The sequence below is a fragment of the Panulirus ornatus genome, chromosome 6, assembly GCF_036320965.1.
Source record: "Panulirus ornatus isolate Po-2019 chromosome 6, ASM3632096v1, whole genome shotgun sequence".
In the NCBI taxonomy this organism is placed as follows: Eukaryota; Metazoa; Arthropoda; class Malacostraca; order Decapoda; family Palinuridae; genus Panulirus; species Panulirus ornatus.
Window position 1 is genome coordinate 22,472,943 of NC_092229.1, and position 12,513 is coordinate 22,485,455.

The following is a 12,513-nucleotide window of genomic DNA, read 5'->3' on the forward strand; positions in this document are numbered from 1 at the left end:
TGGTTGAAATCAGCCCGTTGCTGAGATACACAGTCCCATGTTAGTAACAAGAAGACACACATCATTCACTTACCTGTTGAGGACGTACTCTACAATTAGACTTTACCCCTCTACAGCCAGAATATAAAGTTACCTCTGAGAGAACGCAAGGAGAGAGACTATACAGCACAACAGAACGAAGAGCGAGCGAACGAAAACCAGACAAAGCTTTCAAAACAGAAGGGAAAAAAAAGCAGAATCAGAAGCAGGAAGTGCTGACATCAGTGAATCAGGCGGGTCATGATCATTTTGATATCAGTCAGAGTACCCGCACGCTACCCAGTTCTTACCAGGATAATCCAGAGGAATTCTCCAGTATTTCGAGGGCTTGGCTGAGAACTTGCGCTGGCCAAAACGCTGTTAGATCGTAATCATTTAGATGGATTTGAACAGTCAAGCGCGGTCTGCTTGCCTATCAATTTCCCTTTCATAAAATCGACAACAACCCGTATGATAATACCATCCTGTAAGATCATTTCTGAGAGTTACGGGGGAAAAAAAATGAAAGGCGAGAAAATCAGACACACAGTCTTCCACCGAATTTCCCCCACACGTTTTGTAAATGCACCATCACTGCTTCGGTACCAGTAACGCCAGCGGAAGAGTTACACAGTCTGACCTTGGCAATGATACTTCAGTCGGCCAATCTGAGAGTCCACATTATGCCTCCGGGAAAATGACCCAAATACACTGGCCATGTCTGGTGCTACTCTGGCACTAGTGCAGCAAGGTATGACATGTTGCAACCCCAGTGTTACGGGGACTTCATGATCAGGATAGCAAGTTCTATGTATGTTCATCCTCAGTTCCTCCAGGAGTACTTCTAAATCGCTGCCCTGTAAGTGCGCTAGGTGTGAGTGGGGTCACTTTATCTTGCTACTGATATAATATGTTGAGTCATGTTGTTGCGCAGCTGCTTAAATTACCTACGACGCAGAATAATGCGGCGTCCATACTCTCATGTGGCCGACCATGTTGTCGTGCATGACCCGAGTGTTGGTCATGAGACACGTGCTTAATTCATCTAAGACGGAAGTGCGCCGTGTAGCCACATCAGTAACGACCAATACCTTGCTCGGGTTCTTCGTAAAGCTGGTGCGTTACACAGTGTTGTGGAGAGCGGGTCAGCCCCTGTTATGGTGGACTGTTACACTAGTGAGCAAGTGCTACTCTGAGGCACTGGTTGGACTTACACTGAGTATCATTATGCAGATCATATCTAAGGACAGATGTGCGATGTAGCTATGTCATTGCTGGGGTACAGTGCCACTGCTGGGGTACAAAAACAGTTTCCCAATACCCGGTATCTAATTTCAGTTGGACCATGACTTTTTGGCACGGTAATGTTCACTGATCCTACTGGATTGCGGTCTCTCCCAAGGGAAGGTCCATCTGGTGTGTTTGAGAGTCACCAGGCACACGTCGTGAGTCAGCAGGCACACGTCGTGAGTCACCAGGCACACGTTGTGAGTCACCAGGCACACGTCGTGAGTCAGCAGGCACACGTCGTGAGTCAGCAGGCACACGTCGTGAGTCACCAGGCACACGTCGTGAGTCACCAGGCACACGTCGTGAGTCACCAGGCACACGTTGTGAGTCACCAGGCACACGTTGTGAGTCACTCTGCACGAAACACGTGGTGTGCCAGGTAAGTCGCCCAGTGTAGTAGATAAGACAAGTTTGGAAAGTGTTGTTGACTGGGATTACCATCAGTTAAATGTTATTTCAAAATGTGCAGTACATCAACTGCGCCACTAACAAGTCAGTATGTAGTGAGGAATATCTATGGTATTATGTTACCTCCTTTCATATTCGACATACCCTCTAATGATGATGTTGGGACTGCTCGTTAAGGCACCTGAGTTGTATGATAAAGGCCCAGTGAAGCGAACCTGGCCTTAAGGACTTTTGAGGAGACCAAGGTACTGGAGCGGCAAGAGGGCACCAGTCTCCTCCCCCGAGTATCAGTGTGATAAGTCGAGTGGAATTTTGAGAAGTTTCACACGTGGTTTCTACCTCACTGTTAATAACTGTCACGTGTCTAAAACTGTCCCTCCTAACTCTTGTCATAAGGAGAGGGTCAGGTTATCCCATAAGGTTTGAGGAGGATGTATAAACCGGAACTACGCTTGTCAGAGGCAACTTGTCTCTTGTGGTAAAGTTTATATTATTCCTGACCTGACTGTCAAACCTGTTCCCTTACCTACTCCGTCGGTTCACTTCTTAGTGTGTCTGAGACTCAGTTGATTCTCTTTCGGAATCTCGGGAGGTAAGGTAAATCTTCCAATAATACTGTGTATATGTACCTCGGCTACCGTGCTTTCAGTGTGATGCCTCACCTCCCAGTCTCTTGGATTCGTGTTTCCGGCTGTCACTCAGAGATGTAGGCCATCCGGCTCCAATCATGGATCACTTGCCTGATTGCAGGTTTCCTAATGAGATCTGTCACACTTAGTATTACGGTCTGTATTGTGTTATTAGAACGGCGCCTACGAGAACCGTGCTGTTGTCATGATATTCTACATAAGCCTCCAGTTATTCATAACAGTCACTTTCTCATTTTGGGGCGAGGTAGTGTAGTGGGAGTTTACATACGGGACTACTGTGTACTTAGGAGTTATACTGCACCGCCCTTTACAATCCCGGTGCAGCGCACTCCGTGGTGTGGAGGTCAATTCGACCTGCTCCACCCCCTTAACAATGTGCCCATCCAGTGCTAGCACGTTCTGTCTCTGCAGTACTTCTACCAAAGTGTCAACGATGCTTCCTTCCGGCAGGGTTTCCAATTACTCCAACCATATGATGTGGTGCGCAACCGGCTCGTTCCACCGAGAGCTATAGCTATCATCACCAGATGCGCCTGTGGCACCCTGGGGTGGCTACTGTTTCAAGCAGCCAAGTACTCCTTTGGTGTCGGGCGAAGCTCTGGCGATCCTCCGCCCGCCTTAGCAAAGATTGCTCAAAGGTCCTGTCTACCAGACCACACTGCCTCCCCTACCACACGGGAGAGCTTACGTTACTTGAAGGGCTCCAAGTGGTGGATGTATCCTAGCCGATACCGTGGTTGTGATCCTGGTCACAAGCCACACTGGCCACCACATCCCTGCTAACAAGAGGTACCTCATGGGGCAGCTGTTTGTTGGTCCAGTTAGAAGCTGTTCGAGAAAGCGTCATTGAAGTCAGCACATCTCTATACAATGATGCGTGTCTGCTACACGGGATTCAGACAACCCTGGATCATACGCAGGAGCTGCTCAGACAACGGTTCACCAGGGAAAGTCACTATCTGACGCCTGCTGCTCGAGCCCAGTGATGTGTTCATGGAAACGTGATCGCGAACGAGGGACCTCGTTCAAACCCATCACCCGAACCAGAAGCTACACTGCGATGTGTCTTGTTTCTTCTTTTCTTAACAGGGAGGCGTTGTGCCTGCGCCTTCGAAAAGAACTGAACCTATGAACTTTTCATGTAACTAAGGCGGAGCAACTAAAGTCAGTTGTGCATCTGAAGCGAACTATTTATCAGATTTACTCTTAAACGTATCTACAACTGCTTCAACTACTCGAATTAATAAATCATTCCAAGCTTAAAATTCCAGTTGAAGAAAAAGAACTTCGCCTCATTCGAAGTAAAACGTTTGCCCACGAGCTTCTATCCATTATCATGAATGATATCAGACGAATCCATTCCTAAATGCCTTACTAGACCGAGATTATCTAAGCCTTGACAATTTTGAATACATATATTAGATCATCTCTTAACCCTCTCTTTCCCAAGCTAAACAGATTTAAGTTTTGTCAAATCTCATCGGACCTGTTTCTCAATCCGGTACTTATCCGCGTAACTCGCCTCTGTACTCTCTCTAATCTGTCTGTCTTTCTTCAGACAGAGCGACCAAAACGGAACAAGGTATTCAAGATGGGGACGATCCAGTGACTCATAAAGAGAGAGGATAATCACCAGAGTCCAGTGAATCAAAAATTTGGTTCGCCTCTTTTTACTGCTCTGTGCATTGCTAACTTGTCTTTAGGTCACCGAAATTGTTACACTCAAGTCTTTTTCTTCATTTACCTTTCGTAGCTCAACAGAATTCATGCAGTGACTTGTCTTTTGCCTTTTTATTTCTACCAACGATCTGTCCAACTTTACACTTATCGATATCAAAATTCATTTGCCACCAGTGAACCCAGTCCATCAGTTCGTCTACGTCAGTTTGAAGCTGCAAACCTTCTATATGATGCAAATTTATTTCCCAGCTTAACATCGTCTACATCGTCTGCTAACTTTGATATCTTATGAAGTAGCCCATTATCAGTATCATTAATATAAAAGAGAGAACCGGGGCACAGAGCATGCTGATGCATGTGGTCCAATGGTGAACTGAGGTACAGTGAGGCGATATAAGAAGGCGTGGCAGGAGACCCCGTAGCACTTGGCCAGGAAAAGGTGTTGCAGGACATCTAGAGAAGAGCGTCAAAGCTTGGGTCTCGTTTTGTAAATAAAGGAGAGGTGGCATCTCAAGGTCCTGAAGCTGTGCAACGGATGGGAGGATTTCTTAATTCGATCCCGTAGTTTTGTTACTGGTGTGACAAACAGAACACCAATGTTCTGTAACATGAAAACTGTGCAACGGTTCCCTGGTTTGAGTTACGGAGGTGAGAAGCATAGCTGAAATCCTGTTAAAAGTAAGGAAAGATGATGACCTTGATGACGTTTTACGTGGCCCTTTTGGGCAAAGGAGGAAGTCAGTCACGTGAGTGGCTGTTCCTGACCAGATGAAGGCATTCTTACCTTCTCTGGGGACAAACGTGCATCGAGTCACATGACCAGGACGCAAGAGCACTTATGGTCTCAGGCAAGTTGACTTCTTAACTGACTTACGGCAGCGATATCTGGGTATTTGAGAAAAGACGAGTCAAACACGCCGATAGCGTTAATTGTATGGGTGTGTCCGTCAAATCCACTATGATGGGCCTCTGGAGAACTATAGAACCTCTTGTGAATGTTAGTGTCGTCTACTAGCTCAGGTCCTTTGCCTGTGACCTATCAAAATGACACAGGGTCACACGACGATATTTCTCAGCTACTTGATATTTCAGTGGGCCTGGTTGTCAAATGCTGACCATGAGTGATATCGAAAAAAAAAATTCGGGTCGTTGTCAAAGTGGCAAATCCTTGTGAGTCACGCACAAGCCTGCCCGGGTTTGAATCCGAGCACATCAGTCGGCCCGCAGCCACCCTAGATGTTCATCTTCCCCTCACGGCTTGTTCAGGCTGGGGTATATATCTATCTATATATAATTACCCCAAGACCTCTTTCTGGAAAGGTTCTGATGTTTCCACAGGACCTCTTTTCCGGGGCTGCTGCAGCCCATGGCTGCGCTACATGCAGTAGCAGGGACAGGATGGACTCTTTTGAAGTTTTCTGACGAGACTGTACTGTTTCATTAACTGACGATGAACAGCCTCGCCAAAGGTGACTTTCACTCACGGTGCAATCTCGCAGAATGAGTCTAGCAACACCGGCTTGTATATATATATATATATATATATATATATATATATATATATATATATATATATATATATATATATATGGATTTGTATGTAGCATTTATGGATCTGGAGAAGCATATGATAGAGTTGATAGAGATGCTCTGTGGAAGGTATTAAGAATATATGGTGTGGGAGGCAAGTTGTTGGAAGCAGTGAAAAGTTTTTATCGAGGATGTAAGGCATGTGTACGTGTAGGAAGAGAGGAAAGTGATTGGTTCTCAGTGAATGTTGGTTTGCGGCAGGGGTGTGTGATGTCTCCATGGTTGTTTAATTTGTTTATGGATGGGGTTGTTAGGGAGGTGAATGCAAGAGTTTTGGAAAGAGGGGCAAGTATGAAGTCCGTTGGGGATGAGAGAGCTTGGGAAGTGAGTCAGTTGTTGTTCGCTGATGATACAGTGCTGGTGGCTGATTCATGTGAGAAACTGCAAAAGCTGGTGACTGAGTTTGGTAAAGTGTGTGAAAGAAGAAAGTTAAGAGTAAATGTGAATAAGAGCAAGGTTATTAGGTACAGTAGGGTTGAGGGTCAAGTCAATTGGGAGGTAAGTTTGAATGGAGAAAAACTGGAGGAAGTAAAGTGTTTTAGATATCTGGGAGTGGATGTAGCAGCGGATGGAACCATGGAAGCGGAAGTGGATCATAGGGTGGGGGAGGGGGCGAAAATCCTAGGAGCCTTGAAGAATGTGTGGAAGTCGAGAACATTATCTCGGAAAGCAAAAATGGGTATGTTTGAAGGAATAGTGGTTCCAAAAATGTTGTATGGTTGCGAGGCGTGGGCTATGGATAGAGTTGTGCGCAGGAGGATGGATGTGCTGGAAATGAGATGTTTGAGGACAATGTGTGGTGTGAGGTGGTTTGATCGAGTAAGTAACGTAAGGGTAAGAGAGATGTGTGGAAATAAAAAGAGCGTGGTTGAGAGAGCAGAAGAGGGTGTTTTGAAATGGTTTGGGCACATGGAGAGAATGAGTGAGGAAAGATTGACCAAGAGGATATATGTGTCGGAGGTGGAGGGAACGAAGAGAAGTGGGAGACCAAATTGGAGGTGGAAAGATGGAGTGAAAAAGATTTTGTGTGATCGGGGCCTGAACATGCAGGAGGGTGAAAGGAGGGCAAGGAATGAGTGAATTGGATCGATGTGGCATACCGGGGTTGACGTGCTGTCAGTGGATTGAATCAGGGCATGTGAAGCGTCTGGGGTAAACCATGGAAAGCTGTGTAGGTATGTATATTTGCGTGTGTGGACGTATGTATATACATGTGTATGGGGGTGGGTTGGGCCCTTTTTTTCGTCTGTTTCCTTGCGCTACCTCGAAAACGCGGGAGACAGCGACTAAGCAAAAAGAAAAAAAAAAAAAAAAAAAAAATATATATATATATATATATATATATATATATATATATATATATATATATATATATATATATATATATATATATTATCTCTGGGGATAGGGGATTAAGAATACTTCCCACGTATTCCCTGCGTGTCGTAGAAGGCGACTAAAAGGGGAGGGAGCGGGGGGCTGGAAATCCTCCCCTCTCGTTTTTTTTTTTTTTTTTTTTTTTTTTATAAATTTTCCAAAAGAAGGAACAGAGGGGGCCAGTTGAGGATATTCCAAAAAAGGCCCAGTCCTCTGTTCTTAGCGCTACCTCGCTAACGCGGGAAATGGCGAATAGTTTAAAAGAAAGAAAAGAATATATATATATATATATATATATATATATATATATATATATATATATATATATATATATATATATATATATATATATATATTCTTTCTTTCTTTCAAACTATTCGCCATTTCCCGCGTTAGCGAGGTAGCGTTAAGAACAGAGAACTGGGCCTTTGAGGGAATATCCTCACCTGGCCCCCTTCTCTGTTCCTTCTTTTGGAAAATTAAAAAAATAATGAGAGGGGAGGATTTCCAGCCCCCCGCTCCCTCCCCTTTTAGTCGCCTTCTACGACACGCAGGGAATACGTGGGAAGTATTCTTTCTCCCCTATCCCCAGGGATAATATATATATATATATATATATATATATATATATATATATATATATATATATATATATATATATATATATATATACATATATATATATATACACACACACAGACATATACATATATACACATGTACATATCCATACTTGCCGCCTTCATCCATTCCGTTGCCATCCCGCCACATGTGAAATGTTACGATCGCTCAAAATCTTTTTCACTCCATCTTTACACTTCCAATTTGGTCTCCCACTTCTCCTCGTTCCCTCCACCTGACACATATATCCTCTTTGTCAATCTTTCCTTACTCATTTTCTCCATGTGACCAAATCATTTCAATATACCCTCTTCTGCTCTCTCAACCACACTCTTTTTATTAACACACCTCTCTCTTACCCTTTCATTACTAACTCGATCAAACCACCTCACACCACATATTGTCCTCAAACATCTCATTTCCAGCACATCCACCCTCCTGCGCACAACCCTATCTACAGCCCACGCCTCGCAAACATATAACATTATTGGAACCACTAATCCTTCAAACATACTCATTTTTGCTCTCCGAGATAACGTTCTTCCCTTCCACACATTCTTCAACGCTTTCAGAACCTTCGCCCCCTCCTCAACCCTGTGACTCACTTCCGCTTCCATGGTTTCATCCGCTACCAAATCCATTCCCAGATATCTAAAACGCTTTACTTCCTCCAGTTTTTCTCCATTCAAACTTACTTCCCAATTAACCTGTCCCTCAACCCTACTGAACCTAATAACCTTGATCTTATTCCCATTTACTCTCAGCTTTCTTCTTTCACACACTTTACCAAACTCAGTTACCAACTTCTGCAGTTTCTCACGCGAATCAGCTACCAGTGCTGTATCATCAGCGAACAACAACTCTCTTCCCAAGCCCTCTCATCCACAAGACCGCATGCTTGCCCCTCTCTCCAAAACTCTTGCATTTACCTCCCTAACAACCCCATCCATAAACAAATTAAACAACCATGGAGACATCACGCATCCCTGCCGCAAACCGACATTCACTGTGAACCAATCACTTTCCTCTCTTCCTACTCTTACGCATGCGTTACTTCCTTGATAAAAATTTTTCACTGCTTCTAGCAACTTAACTCCCACACCATATACTTTAAATACCCTCCATCAAGCATCTCTATCAACTCTATCATATGCCTTCTCCAGATCCATAAATGCTACATACATATCCATCTATTTTTCTGAGTATTTCTCACACATATTCTTCAAAGCAAACACCTGATCGACACATCCTCTACCACTTCAGAAACCACATGAGATGGCCTTGATTAGGGCGCTGAGTTGCCCGCACTATCTGAGCTATAATGCAAAAAATGATAAAGATTTCACCACCGCATAATGCTGGTATAACTGCATTTATGCCTCTCCACTGTTACGAGCTCTTGGTATCAACAAGTCATCTGAATTACAGTGTCATACCACCAGCTGTGGCTTGGACACCAGTGTTATATTACCAGCTGTGCAACAGCCTGACCAAGCTGTGGCTAAGACACCTGTATATAGTGGAGACAACATACATACACTGTGACGAGGAAACTATGCCACAACTAACATGCCACAAACTATGTCATGGTAACTGCCAAAACTATGACGGCTCTAATGGGGCTCGGCAAACTACGGCAGAGCGATCAAAGCTCAAACATCGAGCGGGACTCTGCGCCAGAACTCCCACTGCCTGGCGGGTGAGCGGGAAAGCACCCTTTGACGAGTTATGATATAACCGACTGATGACTGCTAGAGCAGAGCATCGTGATCCTCACCGCAGTCGTGGCAGCTCCAACACCCCATCCGACCCTGACACAGCAACGCTAGAGTCAGACAATTCCACTAGGGCGAGGAACTGCACGTTCTTAATCCCTTAGCACTACAGCTTAAGCCCTCAAATACCTCGACGTAAACCCTTAAATACGACGCTTAACCCCTTGAGTACGGCGCGGTGCGATGGCCAGTACGACGACGACATTCAAAGTAAGACGACTTCAACAACTGAAGTACTACGACACAAGCCCTTGAGCACGACGACTCAACACCTAGTGTACTACGATCTACCCCTTGAGTACGACGACTGAACAACTGGAGTACTACGACATTACCCCTTGAGTACGACGACTCAACATCTGATGTACTACGACACTACCCCCTAAAGTACGACGACTCAACATTTGATGTACTACGAAACTACCCCTAAAGTACGACGACTCAACAACTGGAGTACTGACGCACTATCCCTTGAGTACGACGACTCAACAACTGGAGTACTACGAGACTACTCCTTGAACACGACGACTGAACTCCTTGAATTTGATGAAAACTCTTAAATGCGGAGAGTAAAGTCGCCGTACTCGATCGTTAAGTCGCCGTACTGGGGGGATTAAACTCCGGACGCTTGCCAATGGCCTACTTGACTTGAATCTGAAATGCTGCAGCCGCTCCCGGTAAGTTATGGCAAGACTTGGGGCGGCGGCAACGGAATGAGAGTGAGGCGGTGGTGAAGAGGTATTGCAGTAATAACAGTGTGACGCTGAAGTGACGGGAAAGAGATGGTGAGGTGACGGAGATACATGGAGACGTCAAGATGCATCCCCCCCTAAGTGTTGGAAGAGTGATGCTGTGGTGTAGTGGTGAGGAAAATTCAAGAGTGAACTGATGCGAGGCTTAGCAATGGTGATGAAAGACGTGCTTGTGTGGTAATGGTGATAGGAACATAACGTTATGAGCTGATGGTGAACTGGTGACGGAACAGTAGTCAAGGAGGACAATAATCGTAATGTGTAGTGATAATGAAGTGTTGGGGAACTGGTGACGTGAAGTGACAGACTGAAGCTCTGAATGCAACGCGGGCCACCTGTAGTAGGCAGCCACAGGTATGAAGGGAAATCGCAAACTGAAACCCACCCAAAGATGAGGCAGACTTTATGGGACAACTTGAGTGACAAAATTTGATTCTCGTTAATTCTTCACTCTGGACGGTTGGTGAAAGGATGAGATGGGAGCTGTGAAGAATGGATGCTGCGTTTTCAGATCTGGAGAAGATTGAATCATTGAGAGTAATATCACACACTAGGCTTCCAGTCAAGGTCGGAGGTCTGGGGAGTGAGGAGCTGAAGGTAAACTGTGTGGAGCTGGACCGCTCCACTTGATACAGACACAACTCACAACAAATGGAATGTAAGGCGAATAATACCTTGGTGTTCAGGGTAAGGGAAAAGCCAAAAGGTATTAGTCTCGTGAATTTCTCCAGGACGTGTCTCACTTATGCAGGTTAAATCATGCTGTTATTATCAGCTAGCTGACTGCTGCTCGCGCTCATCCTGCGAACGGTAGCGTAAAAGGATTACAGAATTTAAAAAGGGTCTCTGCCAGACACCACCAGAGGAAAGATGATAATAGCATAAGGTGAGACACGTGGGATTCTCCTTACGACTGGCGTAAACACCTCTGACTGGCTAAATATTCTACTGGCAGACATCACCTGGACGGCATCGGTGGGCGTGAACTACCCTGCCCACCACCACTGCCCCACCCACCACCACAACCTGCCCACCACCATTACCACAGCTCAGACACTGTATAACAGGCCCAAACCGCATAGCGTGAGGTAACATCAACTTGGGTCACCTGTACAATCAGCAAAACACACGTAAGTATTTTCCACGTGGACTGTGTAAACGTTCAGTGTTTACAGGAGAAGCGATTTAGATTTTAGTTTGTTCGTTCTGTTTAAAAGTAGCACAGATAAAGTTTGCTCCGGGTCAAAACAATTTAGACAGCGCCCAGTGTTGGAGCGCCTGGATGCTGCACGTCATCCACAGCAAAGATACACTCTGGCCCCTCACACCTACAACTTTAGCGGCACGCTAAACTAGCCAGTGAAAGCAGGAAAATCGTGTATGGTGCCCCTTTTTTCCCTGAAGAACACCCTGCCTGGTCCTCGGGGAACAAGTGGAAGGCGTTACGCTACCTCACCGCCGTAACAAAACTCGCATAACCCTCGATGGTACGAACCTCGGGTACGACGGCTTGGCCTGAGACCCGACTGTTAAACATCGGAACAGCTGGTGGTAACGTCGTACTCATGAGGTTAAATCCCACGTGACAAGTACGTTAGCGCCTGGCAGTACTTGATCCAAAAAGACTCTTGGTAGCAGGAATATATCTTTGGTCGCTAGGTCGTGAGGGGTGGTATCCGACCAGAACGTCCCCCCCCCCCACCCACCCCCAGGTCCGACCAGGACGTCCCCCCCACCCCCAGATCCGACCAGAACGTCCCTCCCCCACCCCCAGATCCGACCAGAACGTACCCCCCACCCCCAGGTCAAACCAGAACGTACCCCACACACCCAGGTCCGACCAGAACGTCCCTCCCCCACCCCCAGATCCGACCAGAACGTACCCCCCACCGCCAGGTCCGAACAGAACGTCCCGGCTACCCACAAGGTCTTCCCGTCATGCTCACCACACACGTCTTCAGTCACTGTCCCCACAGCTGCTCCTCTGGCCCAGTGTGGCAACCACTCACTTCTGAACTCATTACCATAACACCTCTTTCCTTAGCCAAGGCAACTGTAACGTACGCGCAGCGAAGATATGCAACATCAATTTTAGTGATAAACGCATCACGGTAAAATGTGATAAACATATCACGAAGCCACAAAGGAATGCAAACCACAACAGAGCACTGGGTCCTGACGAGGCTGTTTGTGGTAGCAGAAGAGATCAGAAACTGAACACTGTGTGGAGAGAGAAGGGCAAACAAATGACTTCAGGAGAAAGACCCGCAAACTTGTTCATTTTCAATAAAAAGTGGCCAACAGTGTTAGTCGTGGACCTGATGCAGCGTATTTGTCTCGTCTATTTCTAAA

The 12,513-nt window shown here is 45.8% G+C and overlaps 1 protein-coding gene across 1 annotated transcript in view; it reads right to left on the reverse strand.

Moving 5' to 3' along the window:
* Nucleotides 1-1,352: 1,352 nt before the first annotated feature.
* Nucleotides 1,353-12,513, reverse strand: part of LOC139748892 (uncharacterized) — a 42,631-nt gene continuing 31,470 nt past the window's right edge. The window contains exons 3-5 of the mRNA XM_071662256.1: nt 4,921-5,082; nt 4,267-4,499; nt 1,353-1,662 (exon numbers count right to left, since the gene is read on the reverse strand). Coding sequence (XP_071518357.1) covers nt 1,353-1,662; nt 4,267-4,499; nt 4,921-5,082 — 705 coding nt within the window. The remainder of the gene's footprint in view (nt 1,663-4,266; nt 4,500-4,920; nt 5,083-12,513) is intronic.